The sequence below is a fragment of the Physeter macrocephalus genome, chromosome 19 (assembly GCF_002837175.3).
Source record: "Physeter macrocephalus isolate SW-GA chromosome 19, ASM283717v5, whole genome shotgun sequence".
NCBI classification, from domain to species: domain Eukaryota; kingdom Metazoa; phylum Chordata; class Mammalia; order Artiodactyla; family Physeteridae; genus Physeter; species Physeter macrocephalus.
Window position 1 is genome coordinate 60903880 of NC_041232.1, and position 23577 is coordinate 60927456.

Genomic DNA, 23577 nt, shown 5'->3' on the forward strand with positions numbered 1-23577 from the left:
GCCACCAAGTGATCAGGCCAGAGGGCCCCAGCAGTCCTGGAGACAGACCCTCATCAGGTCGTCTGCTGGGATGGGCTGGTTTGCTCTATTAATTTGGTCAGATACCCCCCCTCTGTCCCCCGCCCCCCGACAACAAGAGCCCCGACAGGTCCCTGAAAGTCTGGCCTCTTCTCTGCGTAGTAACCTCTGTCCCTATTGGTCCCCAGGTACTTTGAATTTTACGAGGGCCCCTTTGAGTATAACTCCTCGAGATGCCTGGAGCTGAGGCACGAGATCTTGGAAGTGAAGGTGCTTTCCATGTGAGTGTGGCCGGGTGGGTGGTGGGCGCAGGGCGGTGCACGTGGGGACGGGCAAGGCAGGGTGGGGTGGGGGGTGAGGGATTGGCCCAAGGAAACTGGAAACTTGGTGCATCACTACAGAGAAAGAATTAGGGTGCTTCCCCGGGGCCTCTGGCGTTCGGAGAGCTCTGGAGGGCTCGACGCAGGGATGACTGTTCGTGTTTTATGAAACATGCCAAGTTTGCAAGGTTACCTCTGGTGACCGGGCGTTCCAGTCTCCGGCTCAATTACCAGAGTCCATGGTTATCATCACTGGGCTCCTCTTGGATAGAAATCGAAGAGGGTACAGGAGCATCTTATCTGAAATTCAGTACTTTGTGGCTTAAGCATTGCCCTCTTGCTATTCATTAAATTTTAAAAAATTACTTAAAGGATACAACGTTCAAGTGGTACAAAAAGATATACAGTGAGAAGTCCCCTTCCCACAGCTACCCCCCTCCAGTCTGCCCCTCAGAGGCCACCCATGTATCCTCGTGCATCCTTCCAGAGGGTCTGCATAAACCAGCACCCATGGGTGGATGTCTTTTACCTTTTTTTTTTATTAAATACAAATAGCAAGAGAACCGTGCTCCCCACTCCCCACCAACAGTGTATCACCTGTGGCTCTTTTGCAACCTGTGTGAGGGAAAACATCACATGCTGGACTCACTAGTGTGTATGTGCCTCCCTCACAGCACTGCCACGAATTGAGAGGAATTTGTGTCATGTTAATCATGGTAGGATGTATGTTTATTTGAAAAGTTAACACTGACCCTTGAACAACATGGGTTTGAACTGCGCAGGTGCGCTTATATGCAGACATTTTTTGAGAGTAAATGCTGCTGTGCTGCTCGGTCCGATGTTGGTTGGATCTGCGGATGCCAAGGAGCCGTGGTCAGGGTGGGCTGACTACAAGCCCTGCGCTGTTCAAGGGACAACTGTACATCCGATGTGGGAGAAGTACAGTTGATTTGGAGCCAGGCAGTGCTGGGTGCTTATGTGGACTCATGGGCCCTGACACGATCCCAGGACTTCCGTCCATGGCCCACAGGCAGGAGCCACTGCTCCTTTAGCCACTTGACATGATTTCCAGGTCATGTGGGTCATTGAAAGAAGAGCTTGGAGCTTGGGGTCAGGCAGACTTGTGATCCAAAGCTGACTCTGGGCCTTAGAAGCTCTGCATCTTTATACAAATTACTTAACCTCTTTGAGTCTTTCCTTACCTATAAAAATGGGGACACAATTACCTACTTTTAAGGGTTGCAGTAAAGACTAGCTGAAGTAACATATGTGAAATAGATAGCCCACCAGTACACATCTACAGCAGCACACGTAATAGGTGCTCAATAAATGTTAATGTGCCTTCTCTCTCTCTTCCCTCCCCTTTCTTTCCGTTTTGGAACCAGCAGCAGCTTTTCTGGGCTGACATTCACAGACTTCATCAGCTTAGTAGTGCAGGAAAGCTCCGGGGATAAGGCCAAACGTCCGGCTGGGACCAGCTGCGTTGTTCACGGTCCTTGTTCTGATTGAGGGTCTGTATAGATTCTAGAGGGACCACAGGAGGCACCTCACCCTCTGTCCATCCCACCCATCCCTGAGCGGAGCACACCATGGAGGGCGCTAGGAGTTAACTGGGCCAAAAGGATTCTAGATTGAGGGGACAGTTTGTGCCAAGGCCTGTGTCAGGAGGGGCCCACTGTGTCCCAGGCTCTGAGAGCTGGCCTGAGGCGGGAACAGGAGCCATGTCCCTGGAGGAGCAGGCTGGGCTGGACCTTGTGGAACCTTGCAGCGTGGACCGGAATTTAGATTTTATCCTTTTCTTAGGTCCATGGGCACCCATGGGAAAGGTTTTAAATAAGTGGGGGCCGGGGGAGGATAATGTGATTGGTGTTTGATACGCTCTGCCGAGGAGCTGTGACTTAGTGATGAAGACGTCTGTCCAGCCCGCAGTCAGGAACCCAAGGTATAAGCAGAGAGCCTTATCTTTTCTCAGAACTCAAAGATCTTGGCCCCTTAAATGTCTCACTGCAGAAAGCTGGAACACTCTCACTGAGAGCATACCTTACAGTTTTCAAAGGGTAAATAATTAATCTTTTAAATTATAAAATGCAGACAGTTTCTTCATGGTTACTTCAAGATCTAGACAGGAAGTCTGAGAGACCCTATAAATGGGCCATCCTTCTGTCACATCCCATCCCTTTACCCATACATTTTCTCTATATTAGTATAAGTCCTTGTTTTGGTTTGCTATGGCTCCCATAACAAAGTACCACAGACTGGGGGGCTTAAACAACAGAACTTTATCTTCTCACAGTCTGGAGGCTGGAGGTCTGAGATCAAGGTGTCGGCAGGCTTAGTTTCTCCCGAGGCCTCTCTCTTTGGCTGATACATTGCCATCTTCTCTCTCTGTCTTCCCAGGGTCTTCCCTCCGTATCTGTGCCCTAACTTCCTCTTCTTATAAGGACATCAGTCATATTGGATTAGGGCCCAGCCTGGTGATCTCATTTTAGCTTAACCACCTCTTAAAGACCTTACCTCCAAATAGTCGCATTCTGAGATATTGGGCTTTAGGGCTCAACATATGAATTTTGAGGGAGATATTATTCAGCCCATAATAATCCTCATCACAGCTTCCATTTAGGGACCATATTAGAAGTTACCGGGCCCTTTGTTTCAAGCCTAAGTCCTGAACATTGCGGGGTGTGATGGGAACCTCATTTCCCCCCGTGATCTGTGGCCACCCTTTGTCCCTTGTCAGGGACTTTTGTTGGTGACAAAAGGTCCTCTGCGTGTTTGGCTCTACTTCTTGTCTCTGCCTTTGGGGCACCCTCTCTGGTCTCCTGAGCTGAGCGGCCGTCCCAGCTGGTGACCTGTGAGCTTTTACCCCATCTGTCTCTTCCATGTCAACTGCCCTCTATCTGGTCCCCTGGCCCTGGAGTCTCGGCGCTGGTGGTACTGGGGGTCTGAGAGGAGAGAGGCCGGGCTGTTCATGGGGGCATGTGAGCCTGCTGGGTCATCAGGGAGCAGTGATACCAGTGGCTCCTTTCCTGAGTCCTCAAGCTGAGGTCAGTGGGCTCCCCCAGGGCTGGAATCGGAGAAGCCAGAGGCTGGTCTCTAATCTGAGTGTTTCTGATGCTACCTGGGCACCTGTGGGCTTCACTGTGCTCCAGCCCAGAGCCAGGAGTGATGCTCACGGCGGAGACCCTGAGTCATCCGGAAAGGGTTAAATCTCCATCCGTGAATGGAAGGGGCTGGACGGATGTGCCCAGAGGCCCTTGCGGTATATGAACGTCAGCTGGCATTCCATCTGAGGAGACAGTGGGGTGTGTGATTCATCTGGGAATGATTCTGATCCAAAATTGCTCCAATCAATGGTAAAAACCAGTCAGCTGGAAAATTCCCATATGGTAAAGGCCTCGTTCCCAGACAATGTCCAATACAATGAGGATTTACTCTGTGATGACTTGTTGTGAAATCACATTGTCCCTAATACTTGTAAAAATTATTTATGCTGACTTTTAGTCATTCTAGGGCCTCTTTATTTTTAAACCAATTGCTGCCTGCTCACACACTGATGGGGGCCATGCCTGGGACCTCACCCTTGGCGTCTCCTGCCACCACTTCCCCATCTTTCTGGGCTGGGGAACCCTGCACAGGGCCCTGTACTGAGACCAGGAGAAAGTCTGGGAACAGGGCTGGCTGGGCAGAGCTTTCAGGGCTGGATGTCCCTTTGTGCCCACACTTTTCTGAGTCTTGTTGCCTGACCCTACCCAGGCTCAGGAAGTGTCTGTTAAACGAATGAGAAAGTGGACGAAACCTAGGTGGGAACAGAAGAGGCCATGGCGGGAAAGGGGGAGAACGAAGAGGGAGAACGAGATGATGGTGATCATCTCCTGCACACGACTAGAAAAATCAGGAAGAATACAAAAGTTTATAATAATAAAAAGCAAAGGTCCCCTTCCCCACACCCTCTCCCCCAAGCCTGCTACTTGGCTGTTTCTTCTGGGAATTACCTTGTACCTCTCAGTCCTATGCGTGCTATGTATGCCATGTTTAGCATTCACTGATGTCCTGCTTTGGTGGGTGAGGATTCAGCTCCCTTACCCAGCCCAAACCATCCCCCCACTTTTCCCAGTTGAGGGGTACTGCTATTTTTAGTTCTTCTATCTATAGATTGCCTAAGTAACCTATTTCTTGTTCTACCAAATATTGGCAATATCTCTTGATCCTGTACTTTGTAAGATGAGGCTATTAAAATTACCCCAACTTTTTAGTTCCAGCCTCTGGCTTCAGTCATCCGTGAGTTTACCTTTAGAATGTCAAGGCTGATAACATTTACATTCTATTTGTAACCATAGCAAGCCTCTTTGGGGGCTGCTATGGGCAGACTCTAAAATTTGAAGATCAGAAAACAGTGATTCTCATCTCTTTTCCTATTCATTTTTTCCCCTTTTTTTCTGGAGCTTCTAGTCATCTTTTCCCTTTTGAACACTTTGTCTCTATCATGCCCCATTTTTTTTTTCCTGCCTGTCCATTGACCAGGCATTCCCCCAGGGTTTCCCCTCATCCTCTTTCTCCATCCTGGACAGGCTGCTCTCTTGGTGGGTCACACACTGTTGTCACTTCCCTTCTCTGCCTCCGTAGGTTAGATTCACCTGGAGCTGCTTCTTTCTTGGTTTACTCCTTCATTTTGCTTCCACCCATCTTCAAGTAAATTCCCCCCAAATGGTGGGTGGAAGATAAGGGTTTGAGTCCTTCTGTGTCTCAATGACCTAATTCTTCTCTTAATTTTTGGTTTGGTGGGGTTGATATTTTAGGTGAAAATCATTCACCCACAGAAGACCTTCTGAAGACCTTCTCCATCATCTTCTTGTATCCGGCGCTGTATGAGCACGGTACTAATTGTTCCTTTGGAGGTGACCTGTTTTCTTCTGTCCGGAGTCTTTACAGATCATGACAGTTCTGGAATATCCTGATGGTGGACCTCAGGATACACGCTCATGGAGACCTCTTAATCTGGAGCTCACTCCAAACCCTTGAACTTTCTCTTGGATTTCTTCATATTTCCTCCTCTCCAGTTTTCTCCACTTCTTCTTTCTGGTACCTCTAAGACTGGTATTCTTCTGGATTGCCCCTCGAATATCTTTTTTTTTTGTGGTATGCGGACCTCCCTCTGCCGTGGCCTCCCCCGTTGCGGAGCACAGGCTCCGGACGCGCAGGCCCAGCGGCCATGGCTCACGGGCCCAGCCGCTCCGCGGCATGTGGGATCCTCCCAGACCGGGGCGCGAACCCGGTTCCCCTGCATCGGCAGGCGGACGCGCAACCGCTGCGCCACCAGGGAAGCCCCCTCGAATATCTTTTAATCTCATCTTTTCTATCTCTTTGCCCTTTGCTTCTATTTTCTGAGAAATTCCTTGACTTTACCTTCCAACTTTTCTAATGAATTGTTTTTTTCCCCAAGAGCCCTTTCTTTTTAGATTGTTCTCAGAGCAATCTAAGTCTTTTTTTATCCCTCTTCTGGAATATTAGTCATGTCTTGGGAGAAAGGAGGTAAGCGGCTGGCTCAACCCTTCATCTTAAAGTAAAGGTGATCTCTGCATTTGTAAAGCAATTTATACAATTTTTTTATACATACTGTCTCGTTTGATCTTTCTGACAACCTTTGAGATCAGCAGAGCAGAGGTTATTATATCTGTCTTACAGATAAAGCAGCTGAGTCTCAGAGAGATTAAATGACTTGTCTGAGGTCATATTGCCAGTTAGGGATCGAACCAGGATTCCAGGCTGGGTATCCAGGCCCCGACCTTGGTCCAGTGTGTGACAAGGACATTGGAGGCACAGAGGATGGGGCCTGGACACTGGTAACAGTTGAACTTGGGACCCTGGCCTTCAGTGTTGCCAGGGTTGTGTTTCTGGAGGCGATAGAGGCATTGGCTGTGCAGGGTGCTGCCCTAGGGGCCTGTGGGTTGCAGAGAGTTAGGGAGGGCAGCAGTGGGTGAGCAAGGGTGCCGCTGTGTAATGGCACCTCCCCTCCAATGTCACATGAGCTAAAGAAGCAAGAGCTGCTGTGGGAAGTTTGGGAAAGCTGGAAGGAAGGCATCAGGATGAGAGGAGGGACTCCTTCCAGCTCTTTAAAACTGCCAGGCAGGTTCCTGCCCCAGGGCCTTTGCACTCATTCTTCTCTCTGCCTGTAATACTCTTTCCCCAGATGTTTGTGTGGCTCACTCATGCATCATTTCAGTTCTTTGTGCAAGGTTCCCCTCTTCAGGGAAGGCTTCCCTGATCAACCCACCTGAAATAGTCACTTTTCGTTTTATTATTTCTTTTTTTTTAAATTGAAGTATAGTTGGTGTACTATATTATATAAGTTACAGGTGTACAATATAGTGATACACAGTTTTTAAAGGTTATACTCCATTTATAGTTATTATAAAATATTGGCTATATTCCCTGTGCTGTACAATATATCCTTAGAGCCTCTTGCTTCATTTTTCTTTTTTCTTTTTAAAAAATGGATTAACTTGGTTTTTTGTTTGTTTTCTGGGCTGCACCGGGCGGCTTGTGGGATCTTAGGTCCCCAGTGAGGGATTGAACCCAGGCCCTCGGTAATGAAAGCATGGAGTCCTAACCACTGGACCACCGCGGAAGTCCCTTGCTTCATTTTTCTTTGTAGCACTCACCACTCCCTAACATGGCATTAAATATCTGGGTTTGTTTTTTTTCTGGTTGTGGTAAGAATACTTAACATGAGATCTACCCTCTTAAAATTTGTAAGTGTCCAATACAGTATTGTCAGCTGTAGACATTAAGTTTTACAGCAAATCTCTAGAACTTATTGGTCTTACATAACTGAAAATTTATAGCAACTCTTCATTTCTCCTTCCCCAAGCCCCTGGTATCTATCATTCTACTCTGTTTCTATAAGACTGACTATTTTAGATACCTCATACGAGTAGAATCATGCAGTATTTGTCCTTCGGTGACTAGCTTATTTCACTTAGGATAATGTCCTCCAGATTCATCCAAGTTGTCACATATGGAAAGATTTCCTTTTTTTTTTCCTAAGGCTGCATAATATTTCATTGTATGTGTATAATACATTTTCTTTATCCATTCATTCATCAGTGAACATGTAGGTTGTTTCCATATCCCGGTTATTGTGAATAAAGCTGCAGTGCACATGGGGGTGCAAGTATTTCTTCAAGATTCTGATTTCAATTCCTTTGGCTATATACCCAGAAGTGGGATTGCTGGACCATATGATAGTTCTATGTTTAATTATTTGAGGAATCGCCATACTGTGTTCCATTGTAGCCACACCATTTTACATTCCCACCAACAGAGTATGAGGGTTCCCTTTTCTCTGTATCCTCGCCAGTACTTGTCATCTTTTGTTTTTTTGATGGTAGCCATTCGAACACGTATGATGTAGTATCTCACTGTGGTTTTGACTTGCATTTCCCTGAGGATTAGTCGTGTTGAGCACCTTTTCACGTACCCGTTGACCATTTGTATGTTTTCTTTGTAGAAATGTCTTTTCAAGTCTTTTGCCCGTTTTAAAATCAGGTTATTTCTTTTTTTGCTATTGCATTGTAGGAGTTCCTATGTATTTTGGATGTTCACCCCTTATCAGATATATGGTTTGCAAATATTTTCTCCTGTTCGGTAGGGTTGTCTTTTTACTCTGCTGATTATTTCCTTTGCTGTGCAGAAGGTTTTTAGTTTGATGGAGTCCCACTTGTCCATTTTTGCTTTTATCGCCTGTGCTTTTGGTGTCGTATCCCTGTATATTTGCTTCTCATTTGTAAGGTCTGCCCCCAGTTCCTGCCATATCGAGGAATTCAATAAATAGTTATAGAATTTATTTGAACTCAGACTTATTGATTCATTCATTAATTATTGACATACTCAACAAATATTTACCACTCATCTGCTACGTGCCTTAGCACTGAAGTCACAGTCAGGCATGATCCCCTGCCTCCGGGCATTTACTATTTAGTGGGAAATATCAGGCATAGGTAATGACAGCTTATGGGTTTTACGGAAGGGGAGAGGGCAGGGGGCTGTGAGTCAGCATTGTCAAGACAGCTTAGTTTAACGTAATTATAATTTACACCTGTAGGGCACTTTCCGCGTGCCAGGCACCATTCTTAGTCATTTATTGCATCGTCTTATTTAGTAGTATTAACAAATCTGGGTGAGCAATAATCTAGTGTTATGCCCATTTTCTAGGCAAGAAAACGGAGGCTCAGAGCAGTCACATAGCCTGCCTGAGGTCCCATAGTTAGGAAGTGCCTACACTGGGTCTGAGGCCCAACTCCCCTTCCGGTTCCAAAATCTATGTACTTAGTCACTATCCTGTATGACTTTTGCTGCAATCACTCCTCCCCGCACCAGTCACATACACTCTCTGTGGGTGAGGCTCGCCTAGTTTGGGAACAACTGTTTCCCCCTCCAGTTAAACACAGGGGGACACAGCTCTGCAGAATGAACCTGTTTTTTTACTTTACAGTTAAGTATTTGCCCTTTCTTGAAATCATGCATCTTTTTTGGAAGCTGCTGAAAGCTTCAGATTTTCCCTAAGATGTGCACATGGGTGGACAGATGGGGGATTGTGCCTATAATTCAGAGGGTTCATAGGTTTCCTTCAGACCTTCGGTGGACCTCAAAGTAAGAACCACAATTAAAGGTAGTTTTTTGATAACACGCTGCTCCTGGGGGCTTGTCACTTTCCCATTCATGACCAAACCCGAATGACCTTTAAAGAGCTCCCCTTGCACCAGTGTCCAAGACCAGCCAGCATCTGAACCGGGCCACAGCCAGGTAACCCTGGACAACCATATAATGCCTAACTGAGGGATGGGGAATGTGGGAGGTCAGGAGAAAAAAGTCATGGCTCTGCCTTTAAGGAACTTATGGTCTGTCCAGCATCTCCCAGCATTCCTGAGAACTCCAGTCGGAGGCACCGCTCAGTGGGAAAAGGGTTCCATGATCCAATTCTTTTTGCTGGTTTCAGTCAAAGGAAGCATCCTACATGATTTAGACATTGCCTTTCCAGGGAGTGCTTTGGGATGTCACAATGCAGAGATGTCTAAACCCAACTGGCATAAAGCCTTGCAGATGGTGGTTCAGACAAAAGGCTTCTCATCTCTTCCTCTCTGTCGCTGGAAATTGTGATCTGCCCTTGAGAAAAGAGAAAGAGAAGGGCATTGTGCCCTTGCAATGAGCCCTACTGTGTGCTGAGCACAGTGTGGGGTGATCTACAGACCTTTGGGAAGTGGTCTTACACCCTCTATAGACAGATGTTCCTGGGAGAACTGTGAAGGCCCTTGGGGGTGGGCCTGTGAGGAAGGTGTTTTAAAATGTGCCGGGATTTGTTTTGATCACATATAGTAAGACGCACAGACACGCAAAAGGCTATTGTGAAGGAAGACGTTCTTATGCTCACAGATCCCTAGAGACAGGAGGCATGGCACACCATGCAGGGACACATGGGGAAGCGCCAGGGTTGGTTAGGAGGCAAAGGGATGAGGGGAAAGCAGAGGTGAGACCCTTTATTGTGGTTTTCGTGGAAAGGAATGGACAAGGCAGGATAAAAAGGTTCACCATTGGCTAGTTTGAATAATTTCAGTGGGCTCTGGGGCATAAGGACTACCCCTGGTTGTCTGATCTCTAGCTCTGGGCTGACGAGGGCAGGGACTAGTGGCTCTGTTCATAAAGGAGGTGGTTGAAGGTGTGGGCTCTGGACTAGCTGAGGTGTGTACGGGAGGCATGCTTGCAGGAGAGTGGTTTGCTATCTCTAGCAATTCACAAGGCCCCAGATGCCAGAGAATCAAGAGTATGGCAAATTAGAAAATACAGTTAATACAAAGGACCAGCCCAGGATTTGGCATAAGGGGGAACAGGAAAGGAGCATGTTTGGGGATGATGGCATTGTCCAGCCTGGCCCTTTCATGCACTCTCTGTCCTCCACTCCCAAGGGTGAAGCAGTTGGAGCTGTTCGACAGGTGGAAGAGCCTCCAGATGTGCAAATGGGCGATGAACATCTCTGAAGCCAACCAGTTCAAGTATCTATGACTCGTCTGTGCTCCCCAGCCCATATGGTCCTCCTGGCCACCTCTTCAGATGTCCCTCGTCCTGCAAGGCCAGCCCCCAGGGACGTCTTCCCCAGAGCTGGCTCTGATTGGGCTTTGGAATCTGGGAGTGGGGAGGTTCTGACTCAGCACGCAGGCTGAGCCTGGCATCTTGCTGGGTGTTGTCCGCCATGTCCCTGACCTTAGTCCTGGCAGCAGCCCTGTGTGGTCAGTGCTGTTGTCTCCAGTACAGCCCCTGACTGTGAGGTGAGGTGCTTGAGGTCTCCAGTAGGCCCGTGCGCTCAGGTACATTAAGCATCTTCCATGGCCTCACCCCATTCCCCATCCCTGCTCCTCGGGCAGCTGCTCTAACTTAGCAGTCCTCTCCTTCTCAGAGCACTTGGGCTTCTACAGCCTAGACCAGCCATTTGAGGCCTGCTGTAGCTTATTCCCTAACTGCTCTCTAACCGAAACTGACAGGTTATAAGCTCCCAGGAGGCAAGAGCTGTATCTTAATGTTCTCCTGTCTTTGAGGGCCTAGCAGATGTCCAGACAGTCTCTGTGATTAGTGGTGAGCTATAGGGGCCTCTCCACTCCAAAATTCTAGGAGTTAATGGTATGTTTTTAGTGCAGGGTATACCTTATTGAATGGAATTGACAGAATTCTGGGGATGTGTGTATAAATTGGATTTTAGCAACTCAGGCTGTAGTTTGAATGTGCTGAAGAGCCATCTGCATGAAGGAATCCTACACGGGAAGCTGTGAAAAGCAAATAACACTAAGTATTTTGTATTTTCTGTATAAGTCATTTGTTCCAGTTTGTTGCAATTCTGGGCCAAGTTGAGAGGCAGTTTTAAGCGGCACGTTTTAGGAACGTGCTGCAGGTGCCAGCAGCCCCCAACCAGATGCCTCTAGGAGATTGCAGAAACCCAGCTAAGGCCCGGCAGTAGTTTGCAGAGACCCACGTATCATAGACTAGAACGTGGGCAACAGGTCCAAGGTCTGTGCTGTAAATGCAGCCCCAATTCCGCCTTTAGAGTGAGGCGATACTGCGGGTGGTGCATGACGGGGAGGCCCAAGCACACTGAGGGCACACTGATAAACACTCAGCGTGGACGAGGTCAGTGAGATGCCAAAGGACGTTGTCCAGGCTGAGAGCTAGGCAGAAGCCTCGCCAGTGGGATTCACATACCTAAGGAAATAATGTAGCAACGGGAAGATGACGTGGCAAGAGAAAAACCAGGATCCGCGGGGGAGCCTTTGGCAGGGATCAGCCAGCACGATCCGGGGAAAGGCTCTGGGGGAGCTGAGAGCTTTCTGGCGGTGGGGGAAAGAGAAGTGACATCCAGTCTTGCTATGCTCTAAATGGGAAAAGCTTCAAGGCCAGTTGGTCATCCCCCTTTGCTCTCATTACAAGCTCATTGAATGATGATGAGATTCTTAATTTAGGTGCAAGAACCTGGTGCAGTGAAGTGGGGTGGGATGGAGGAGTGTGCTAGAACACAGCCATGAGCATTCCAGTGACAGGAAAGGAATCCTGTAACAGAGGCCCTCCCCTGCCCTACTGCTTACAAATGGACACACTGGCATTCTGGTTTATACATCAGTCACTCGTGAGCTTGGTTAGTTTGAGTCAGTCTCCCTCACTTGGGTACTCGCCAGTGGGCTGACAAGATGGAGTTTCTGGACCAGCCAGATGCTGGTTTGTCATGCTGACCTATGGCTCCTGCCTGGCCAGGCCTCTGGCCTTGCCCCTGGGAAGACTCAGTCACATTTTAAAACCCAACCCTCCCCAGGAAACACCGCTCTCTAGGGCCAGCAGCCAACTGAGCCCCCCAGTGAAGTCCCTGCAGGAGATAAAGTCACAAAAAATAATGGGTGCAGCCTTCCTGGCTTTGGCAATCTGGAGTCACAGGATTACAGAGGGTCAGAAGAGCCAGCCCTGCATTCTGCAGTTGAGGAAACGGAGGCTCAGAGAGGGGAAGAGACCTGCCCGAAGCCCCACAGCTGGTGGGGGCAGAGCAGAAACTAGAAGCCAGGCCTCTTGACACCAGGTTGGCGGCTCAAGTTTCCATCCCACACCTCCGGTGTGGATTTTCCAGAAAGCTCGTCCTCAACTTTAGTTAGTGGTCATCATCCAGACTCGATGGAGATGGTGTCCCATTCCTCCCAGGGCTTCCCAGAGGCTGGATGTAACTGTACCCAGAGCCAGTGTTGGGGGACGGAGGCCAGTGTGTACTGGCCCCCTGCTACTGTGTGTGGAGAAAGTGGGTCCTCGTGGGCTCACAGCCCCCTGGGAGAGGGTGACGTTTTGCATCCTTTGTCAAATCCAGCCCCTCTGCAGCCAGGGTGGGGCTTTGGGTCCCCAGGATAGGGGAGCAGGATGTGCCTAGGATCTGACCCCATCACCAAGCCTTGCAGGCACCCTGGGAGAATACACTGCCGGGTGGAACACCAGCTGCAGAGAAGAGAAAATCAGGATTCTCTGGCCTGGCTAGCTCGCAGGCCTGCCTCACAGCCCCACTCTCCCTTGAAGGGGCTGTTTTTATAAGCCTGCTTGCGTCGTCTGAGCTTTAACCTTTCTGTAGCTCATGTTTGAGTGTTTTTGTCAGTGAAAGCCACAGTGATTTTTTTTTTTTTTAATATTGAACTCCTTAAAACTTTTGGAAGCCAGGTTCCACTTTCTGCAGGCAGTCAGCCAGTATCAACCCACCATCCCAATTTCTGACCCTCCCTTATTCCTAAGACAGTTTTTAAATCACTGAAATGGCACATTTCTGTTGACTGTGTATGTCTTGCTTTTTGACCCCATCCGACAGGGTTAGACTTGTCTAGAGTCAGATATGGGGACCAAGAACCTAGGAAGAGCTCTCATGCCTGTGTTTTCCTTTAGCGCTGGATAAGGAAGCGTTTCTGGGAAGCAGTAAAAGGCTTAGCGGCTCTTGTGAAATCTCATGTGGGTAATGCTTCAGCCCGCAGTTGGCAGGACTTGGTAGTTGACCCCCACGTGTCTGACATCGTGCAGGATCCAGAGAGGCAGGGTCCCTGCCACGCAGGGACTTTCATTCAAGCGGAGAGGGAGTTGACAGATGATGAAGCGAGTGATGTCCAGTCTGTGCTCTGGGCCTTTAGAGGCCAATGCGGCCAGTGGGGACAGGGCAGCTGGGAGCTCACAGAGGGAGACCAGGCTGGACCCTGAAAGGCTTGAGCATTGGGAGGAGTATTGAAGCAGAGGTGCGGGGGCAGGCGCAGTTTGTAAATCACTGAAATGGCACATTTCTGTTGACTGTGTATGTCTTGCTTTTTGACCCCATCCGACAGGGTTAGACTTGTCTAGAGTCAGATATGGGGGCCAAGAACCTAGGAAGAGCTCTCATGCCTGTGTTTTCCTTTAGCGCTGGATAAGGAAGCATTTCTGGGAAGCAGTAAAAGGCTTAGCGGCTCTTGTGAAATCTCATGTGGGGAATGCTTCAGCCCGCAGTTGGCAGGACTTGGTAGTTGACCCCCACGTGTCTGACATCGTGCAGGATCCAGAGAGGCAGGGTCCCTGCCACGCAGGGACTTTCATTCAAGCGGAGAGGGAGTTGACAGATGATGAAGCGAGTGATGTCCAGTCTGTGCTCTGGGCCTTTAGAGGCCAATGCGGCCAGTGGGGACAGGGCAGCTGGGAGCTCACAGAGGGAGACCAGGCTGGACCCTGAAAGGCTTGAGCATTGGGAGGAGTATTGAAGCAGAGGTGCGGTGGGAAAGTATGGTGCTCCCTGGCCTCCCCAAGGGACCTCAGTTCCACGACCCCTCTGTTCTCTGAGAGGCTCTGCTCTGCCCTGTGTCACTGGTCTCTCTCTGTCTATCTCCTGCCCGGCAGGTCCACTCTGTCTAGGTGCTGCAATGCCCCCTCCTTCCTCTTCACCACCCAGAAGAACACGCCCCTGGGGACGAAACTCAAGTATGAGGTGGACACCAGCGGCATCTACCACATCAACCGGGAGATCTTCCACATGTTTCCCAAGGTGCTGCTTTGGGCAGGGCGGTCCGGGTGGGACAGTGGAGCTGAGCCAGTAGGGCCCTCTGTGGCCATGCCCGTGTGGCGTGGCATCACTTAGCTGGGCCCCGCACCCAGCTGTCCTGGTCCTGGCTTGCCATTCTCTTAGGCTCAGTAGACCATCCTCCGGGGTTCCTGGGGTTCCTGTCTGAGCACAAAGAATGCCAACTGGCTGTTATTTGAATGACTTTTGGCAAGAAAGTGGTTGTGAAGTTTTGGTTATTGCCTTGCTTGCAAAGAACATCCCGAAGCTGTCCGGGAGCAGGATTAAGCATTTGTCCCCAACCCGAGGGAGGCACAAGAGCAAAAATGTACATGCAAAGGCTGTGTGCCCAAGAAACCACAAGCCATCCAAAGTAAAGCACTGAAAGATTGACCTCATATTGGCTGACCTTGGGCAGTCCTCTTTGTCTTTCAAGGCTTCGCTCTCACTCTCTGTAACACTGGGGTTTGGACTAGGAATAGGTTTGGCTGCTTAGAACAGAAAATCTAAAATATCAGAGACTGAAACAAGAGAGATGTTTATTATTATTTTTTCCTTCACATATGAGAAGCCTGGAGGGAGGCTGTTCATTCAGGGCCAGCACGAGGCTCCTTGGCCAGGGGGACCACAGAATGAGTGGCCCACGTGAGCAAAGTGCTCAGATCACAGAACCCAGGCGCAGGCAGGCGCTTCTGGCCTAATCGTTGCACCAGACCCTTGGGGAAGGGACCCTGGAGCCTGTATGTTCAGCGGATGAGGATGGTTACCACCTGAAGAGGAAGGTTCCATGCAAGGTGTTTATAGGCACCCCCTGGAGAGTGCCAGCCCAGGGCAGGGTTTAGTGGGTCCAGTTTGTAGAACTGCTGGCGTTCTAGCAAACTAGGGGGCGGGGCGGGTTCAGTTCTTGCTGGATGAAATGTGAGGGGCTGGGCTGCCCTGCTCCGGGGAGTGCTAATGAAGCAAAGCCCAGGGGTTCCCTGCATTCTTGCTTGAGCACCAGAGTGCACTGGTATGACTGGGCCTGGTGGGGAGGGGAGCAACGGGGAGGAGCTGGTGGTGGACAGGTGTCAAACATACCCTCCCACAGCAGCGCTGGAGGACGATGGGGTGTGAGTCGTCTTTACGAGGTGGGTCTTTCAAGGCCTGGAACGTGAGACTGGTGACAGCAGGTGAACTTGCAGGTAATGCCAGTGGGTGACACACAGCTCAGGTATAACGTATGCATCCAAGGAGGGCCACGGGGATGGGCCACTGAGGCCCAGAGAAGTGGAACAGGGGTTTCCAAACGCGCAGGCCATATGGTCTCTGTCACAGCTACTCACCTTTATCGTTCTAGCTTGAAGCAGCCACAGACACGAGTAAGCAACAGAGTGTGGCTGGGTCCCAATAACGCTTTAGTTCCCATTAGACATTGAAGTTTGAATTTCATATGTTTTACACATCACAAAGTATTCTTTTTTCCCACCCTTAAAAAAATATAAAATCTATTCTTAGCTTCCTGGCTGTACAGAAATAGGTGGTGGGTCAGATGTGGCCCACAGGCCGTAATTTACCACCCCCGAATTAGAGCATGTGATGTAGAAGTGTTTCCCAAACTTCCCTAAGGTGAGTTTTTTTTTGGGGGGGGGGGTTGAAAAATATGCAGCTTCTTGGGCTCCTACCCCGACCTTGAAGATTCTGATTCTGTGGTTCTGGGATGGAGCTAAGAATGTATATTTTCAGAAAGTACCCAGGTAGTTTTTGATTTACAGAAGTGTGAGAAACACTGACATGGAACATAAAAAGCCCTTGATGATCTCTCCAAAAAGGACTTTGTTTTTATCCTTTCTCTGGTCAAAGTCAAACAGTGCAGTTCCCCCCACTGGCCATGAGACGCCCTTGTTTTCCCCGTCCTGGTTCCCGGAGCCTGTCCCTCCAGGGAAAATGTGCCATGAAGAAGGACAGTCTCCCACAGACAGGTGCAGCATCTCTTTGGATTTAGCCTAATTGCTGACGATCCCATTGTAGTGGGATTTTCCGTGACGCTTCTCTGGCAGTTGGTTCCAACGTAAGCCCCAGGTGCTGACCAGGGCCACTGTCACGCAGGGCTGGCCAGCTGGTGTGCGATAGGAGGAAAGCTGCCCAGCAGCCTCTGGGTGACAGAGATGGAGGGTAACTTCAGGTCCATCCCGTAATAACCACCTGGTCCCCTTGCAGAGACACCTCTGCACCAAGCACTGCAGTGGGTAAGCTTTTCGTCTACTCCAGTGGTTCTCAACGTGGGGGGCAGGGAGGTGGAGACATCTGGCAAAGTCTGGAGATGCTTTTGCTTGTCATGATGGGGGCGGGTACTCCTGGCATCTAGTGGGAAGAGGCCAGAGATGCTGCTACACATTCTACAGTGCACAGCCAGCCCCGCAACGAGGAATGATCTGCTCCAAAGTATCAGTAGTGCCAAGTCGAGAAGCTCTGCTTTACGTCATCTCAAATTTAGAGTCACAGGAAATACACGTTGCTATTCTTATTTTACAAATTACAAAGTTTAATTTGTAATACATTTTACAAAAGTTACAAAACCAAGTCACCGAGAGCTCAAAAAACTTGTCCGTGGTTTCCTCACCTCACTGTGGGGCAAAACCAGGATTGAACTGGGTCCGTTGACTAGGGCGCCCAATCCTGGTTTGACCAAATATAAGTCCTGCATCTCAGGCAAAGTGCCCTAGTCCTGGGCCAACTGGGGTGGTTGGTCACCCTACCCTGGACTCCGGGTCTACACTCGTGCCCTGAGCCTACCTGGTCCCACCTGCCTCAGGATGCCCAAGAGGCCTAGAATGGGGACGTGGCCTAGAACCAGGTCTCCTAATCAGGCCAGTATTTGCTTTTTCCTGCCTACTTGCCTGTGGTCCCCTGGAAAGCCGGCCCAGGGAGTCTTTGTGGGCAGCCAGTGCCCAGACCAAGATAACACCACCAGCCAAGGTATGAGCAGGTTGGAGCGCTGGGGGATGCTCCCTCCCAGGGCCCCCGTGGGTGCCATCATTACTAGAGCGAGTCCTGGGCCCCCTGTGTTCAATGCTTTTTCCTGACAGAGATCTCAGTGTCCCTGCCTCTCACTGCTCCCCTGGTGTGGCCTGGCTTGCCCACCCCTTGTCGCTTGTCTCTGCTGCTACCAAGTCCTGGCATCTGTCCCAGTCTATACGACCTTTCTATCCCAGGCCTGTGCCCTCCCCATGGAGCACGGGGAGGGTCTGTACCTTACCCTGAGCTGAAAGGGGTGAGGGCTAGGTTTAGGGCCCTGGTCCCTGGTGGCTCTGCCACATCTCTGCTGCTCTCATCTCCCAGAAGGTCTGCATTAACCATTAAAATATGTGGACTAGAAGTAAAAGAAGCTGAGCTTCCACTGGGAAAACCAAAGGCAAGCAGGGTTAGCCATAACTTGTACTCTCGTCTTTCTGGAAACCGGAGGCATCCCAGGGCTTATTGAAAAAGGCTGTGGAGATCTGGCTTCCAGTTCTAGCTCATTCCTAATTGCCTGTGGAACTGAGAACGAAGCTTTTGACCTCTCTTTTCATCTGCAAAGTGGAATAACCACTTTTCTCCCACATTTACTACAAGGCTGTCTTGTGAGGCTACGAGGAGTGGAGGTGGACGTGGGCGCAGAGGTGAGAGCACCAGATGAAGGCAGGGGTGGCACTGCCTCTGACAGCTGTGCCCCTGTCTCCCCAGGACATGCCCTACTACCGGTCCCAATTTAAGAAATGTGCCGTGGTGGGCAATGGGGGCATCCTAAAGAACAGCCGCTGCGGGAGGGAGATCAACAGCGCCGACTTTGTCTTCCGGTAAGAATTGCCCCGGGTCTGCACCTGCCGCTTCTACCCCCATGGCCCTCCCCCTCCATGCCTGCCCCACTTCTGGTTCCCCAGCCTGCTAATGCTGCCATTTATGTGATTAATCCCCACTCCCCACCCCTGCAGACCTCATGCTCTGGGTTGTCCCTTCCCCCTTTAGCTCTGTCCCTTGCACGGGGTTGACTCTCTCAGGTCCTCAGTCTCCACATCTGCAGAATGGGAGCAAATGGCATAATACATGTGAAGACACTGAGGACTCCCAGGGGTCATGCAGATCTGCTGGTGAGGTCATCTGGGCAGCCACCTCTCTGGCTGGGTTCCACCCTTCTGGAAGCACTGCTCCGAACCAGGGTAGTCTTGTGGCTGATACCAATATGAGCTTCACCCTGGCCTTACCTAAGCTAGACACCTGTCCTTGTATTTCTTCTTCCTTATGTAGAAGCCCTTCTTATCTCTTTGGGGAACCTCACTTACCTCTTTAGCCTGGGTGAAGAAGATAGGTTGAAAATGAGAGCTTAAAGCAAAGAGACTTGGGTTGAGGCTGCAGTGGGATCTCATGGGTCATGGATCTACAACCACTGGGTCACCCAGGGCTGGTGAGGGAAGGGGTTGAACTGGCGCTTCCATGCTCAGGCACGAAGATTCCACCCAGCTGGTTTCCTCTGTGTCCCCCTGACCACATGATCACCAGCCCTTTCTTCACCACACACCCCAGCTCCCCAGCTCCATCTAGAACGACATACCACATGCAGTCGGGCTGCCTCATCTCTTCTGCAGGTGCAACCTACCCCCCATCTCGGAGAAGTACACCATGGATGTAGGGGTGAAGACAGATGTGGTCACGGTGAACCCCAGCATCATCACAGAGAGGTCAGTGGCCCTCTTTCTAAACTTGTGCTGTCCAATATGATAGCCATTCATCATGTATGGCCACTGGGCACCATCCAGATTGAGATGTGCCATCTGTAAGTGCAAAACACAGCCCTGATTTTAAAAACTTAATATGAAAAAGGGGATGGGCCATACCTCATTAAAGTTTTATATTGATTACATATTAAAATGATAGTATTGGGGGTATATCAGGTTAAATAAAATCTATTGTAAAAATTAATTTCACCTACTTCTTTCTACTTCTCTAAATGTGCTTCCTAGAACATTTAAAATTACATTTGTGGCCTGCATTAGATTTCTTTTGGACAGCGCTGGTCTAGACTCTCTTCCCCTAGAGATGGGCCAGAGAGCTTTCTCGTGTGTGACGGGGGCAGGCAGCTCCCTACACAGTGTGTCCGCCCGGCAGTGGGGAGAAGCCTCATGCAGAGACCTCAAGCCCCCTCCTGACTCCCCTCCTGGGGTCTGTCTGGGAGGCCTGGGGGAGGGCCTAATGGGGTTAAAACTCCAACTGGGGCATAGTCACACCTCCAGGTCAGATGAAGGGTAACAGGAGGGGGAGTTGTGAAATCCGGTCAGATGCCCGGGCACATTTACAAGGAGTCAGCTGAGTGAGGGAGCATTCAGAGAGGTGCGCAGTGAGCCAGCGGGGAGGGCTGTTCAGTGTCAAGAGAAAGGTGAGCGAGGGGCTGCGGTGGAGGAAGGGCTCAGAGGACAGGCAGCTGGTTTGGTGTTCTTCACTGGGGGAAGGCAGTGACAGGTGAGTCCTTGGGGAAGGCAGGACGGGTGAGTCCCGAGGGCTCCAGGGAAAGCCTCCACTCCCTCGCCCCTTCCCCTCTGAGCCCGCCCCGGGCACTCTCAGCCGTAGGGGTTAAGTATTACCCTCCCCCTGCAACCACACACTAGATGTCTGTCCCTTTGAGTCCAGATTGCCCTCGCCGGCAATCACTTACAAAAATATAACTATCCCGGAGGAAGGCGGACATTCATCTGCTAAGTGACTGAGCCGAAAGAAGGCGGGGGTGGCCTTGAGAGGCTCCTACGTCCTTTGAAAAGACCCCAGGGTGCAGGGGTGGGGCAAGCGGAGGGTCCCGGGGCCCCGTCTCACCCTGCGCCCCCGCCAGGTTCCACAAGCTGGAGAAGTGGCGGCGGCCCTTCTACCGGGTGCTGCAGGTGTACGAGAACGCGTCCGTGCTGCTGCCTGCATTCTACAACACGCGCAACACCGACGTGTCCATCCGCGTCAAGTACGTGCTGGACGACTTCGAGTCGCCGCAGGCCGTGTACTACTTCCACCCGCAGTACCTGGTCAACGTGTCGCGCTACTGGCTCAGCCTCGGGGTGCGCGCCAAGCGCATCAGCACCGGCCTCATCCTGGCCACGGCGGCGCTGGAACTGTGCGAGGAGGTGCACCTGTTCGGCTTCTGGGCCTTCCCCATGAACCCCTCGGGCCTCTACATCACCCACCACTACTACGACAACGTCAAGCCCCGCCCGGGCTTCCACGCCATGCCCTCCGAGATCTTCAACTTCCTGCACCTGCACAGCCGCGGCATCCTGCGCGTGCACACGGGCACCTGCAACTGCTGCTGAGGGCGGCACAGGCTGCCCGCCAGCCCGGCACACGGAACCTCGCTCCTCCTCGCCCGCCCGCCCGCAGGGCAGGGCGAAGGCCCGGCGCTGAGGCGGGCACGCCCTCGGACGCTCGGCTTCGGGCTTGGGTCCTGTGGGCTGGGAGGCTGGGCTGGGGGCCAGGCAGAGTCAGCTCCGTGCCGAGCGCCCCCCCACCTGCGCACGGGTAGCGCGCTGCTGGGCCGCACCTCAAGGTCGTGGCCCTGGGGGCTGCAAGTGAATCAAGCACATTTCCACTCCGTTTTAGCAACCAAGAGAGCACAAACTTGTATGGCCTCTTTGCAGCTAAAGGAAGGCCCCAGCGGGAACGGAAAAGAGGGAGACAGGACGTGTGAGCATGGTTAAGGTTTAACTCAGGATTTGGGGTTCCTGAGTCTTATACCCAGGCCTCAGCCCTGAATTGTTGTAGAGAACCTCAGAGCTTAGAGGCCAACCCAGCGGCCAGAGCTTCCTGTGGGGACAATGGCTCAGAGAGGTCCAGGGATTACCAAGCAAGGTTCCACCAACCGAGTCCGTTAAGCGGCACTGTGAGAGCTGACGCAAGGCCTGTGTGTTACGATCTTCTGCCGAGACACCGTCAGCCAAGGAGAGCCACACCCTTCAAACGCATTCTCAGGCACACACAGAAGTCTTGGTGCCTCCAAGTTCAATCCTGCGTTTGATCTTTTGATGAGAAGGAAATAAACCGGACCAGCCATTGGCACTGAGGTTTCCAAGCCAATGTCATCGACTCAATAAGTGCTTAGCGACCTGCTTCCTCTTCCGTCTCCCTATCTTCAGCTCTGTTTTAACCAGGAGTTATTTATAAGATCCGTCCCTCTGTGTGTTCCTGAATACTGCAGAATCCTGCTGTATAATGTTCCTGAATTGGAACCGTAAGGCTCCAGACTGGAAAGCGCTGACATGTGACTGGTGAGCTTAGCGATGGAAGTGAGCCATGGTCTCTGACACCAGCATCACTGGGGTTCTACCGTAAAGGCGGGACTTCCCACAGCACTCAGCCTGGTGACCTTCACACGCATGGACCCACAGGGCCTCTGTTTTGGGAAGTCAGCTGTACCTAGGCTAAAAGGGGTTCACATGTCATTTCACAACCCTTTGCTTCCCCCGTGGTATTTTGCCTTAGAATTTAGCTTTGTGGAATCGCAGAATATTAGTCCTGAAAGACCTGCAGCTCCCTCCCCCGTCCCTTCTTTGCTCTCACCCGTCTTCCCTTCCTCCTTTCTCCCCTCCTTCCCATAAATATTTCCAGAAGCCTATTCTGCTTTGGTTTGGGGCTGGGCTTGGGAAGACATGGTGACACATAAAGGCAGTAGCTCTGTCTTCTAGGAGTGGAGGGCGGACCATAGACAAATTCTGGCCCCGCCCACTGGGTGTTCAGAGGGAACGGGACCTTTCTTCTGATCACCTCAGTTTACAGGCAGAGCAACAGGCCCAGCTGGTGAGAGACAGGAGGGCACAGGCCTTGTCCCGGGGCCCCAGGCTCCCCATCCAGGGCAGAACCCCTTCCTCTTGCCTGGATTTCATGTCGGTGGGCCAATATGGAGCAAGTGCTCCGTGCACGACACTGTTCTTCTAGATGCTGGCCTTGGTTCTGAGCTCTGGTCCTCACTGGGAAAACCTGGGGCTGCCCTGAGCCTGTCTGCTTGTCTGCAGAGCGAGGAAGTAGCCGATGAGGTAAATTAGGCCCAAGCACTTGGCGACCAGGAAACCCTCCTGAGGACGGTGGATGGTTATGCTTCCTGTGCTCTGCCTATTTCTCCCAAGGAAGGAACGTCTGGAAAGATTCCAGTTAACTGAGGTCTCCAGCCACTTGTTTGTGGTTAATTGAGCCCCTTTCTTGAAACTACAGAATGTCAGAACTCGAAGGCTCTTAAAGACCATTTTGTCCCACATAAGGAAACAGGCCCAGGACAGGGAGGTGACCTGGGTCAAGTCATGCCAGGGGCTCTGTTGAGTGCCTGCTGAGGATAGAACCCTCTGCCAGAAGCCCTCTGTGTATGTTCCAGATGGGGCAGTATTTGGAGGCAAGAGCCTTGGTGAGTCAAATACCACGGTTCTCACAGCCAAGGGTGTCATGGGCTGGTGTCTGCCCCAGCCAGGCCCCTTGTAGGGGCTGGGCTTCCCATCCTGTGAAGGAGCTGGACTCCTTGCTCTCGGTCCTATTTAAGTCTCTGGGTCTTAGGGCTAGTCCCTTCCCCTCCCTTAGGGTCTCCGTTTCCTCATCTCTACAACTAAAGGCTTAAAAAATATCCCTAGGGTCTCTGTAATCTTTAATTTTATTTAAGTTTTTGGAAGTACTCATGATGTATGGATCTAAGCCATAAATAATATTTATTACTATAATAGCTAAGATTTACTGCACGTTCATCCTGTGTCAGGCCCTACACTGGGCAATTTCCTTGCACTGTCTCCTGTGATCATCACAAAACCCCCTTGGGTAAGAAGGCTCCAGTGGGCAGGTGGGGAAACTGAGGCTCAGAGCCATTCAGTGTCTTGCTGATGGCCAAGCACCCGGTGGAGGAAACCGCACCCGCGTCTGTAGAACCCCAAAGCCTGTGCTCCAAACCTGTCTTAGCTGCTTCCTAGCCAGTGTCACCAAGGCTGGAACAAGAGGGATCCTGACTGAGAGGCCACTGTAGGGTGGTGCTGGGCCCCGCTCTAGGGACAGTGCTCTGGGAGGCTGTTATGGGTCCAGGAGGGAGGCTGCTTGTAGGTGCTCCCCCACCCACCCAGCCCTGGCCCTGGCAGCAGTACAGATGCACGCACCGTGCAACGTATGCAGGGGAGTTGAGGCCCTCTCCACATTTTGCAGAAG

At 51.0% G+C, this 23577-nt stretch overlaps 1 protein-coding gene across 1 annotated transcript in view; it reads left to right on the forward strand.

Annotated features, from left to right (window-relative positions):
* ST8SIA5 (ST8 alpha-N-acetyl-neuraminide alpha-2,8-sialyltransferase 5) overlaps positions 1-23011 on the forward strand; it is a 40185-nt gene extending 17174 nt beyond the window's left edge. The window contains exons 2-7 of the mRNA XM_028480271.2: positions 207-299; positions 10298-10384; positions 14256-14400; positions 18118-18230; positions 19017-19109; positions 20252-23011. Of these exons, the coding sequence (XP_028336072.1) occupies positions 207-299; positions 10298-10384; positions 14256-14400; positions 18118-18230; positions 19017-19109; positions 20252-20720 (1000 nt within the window). The 3' untranslated portion in view covers positions 20721-23011. The remainder of the gene's footprint in view (positions 1-206; positions 300-10297; positions 10385-14255; positions 14401-18117; positions 18231-19016; positions 19110-20251) is intronic.
* Positions 23012-23577: the final 566 nt, after the last annotated feature.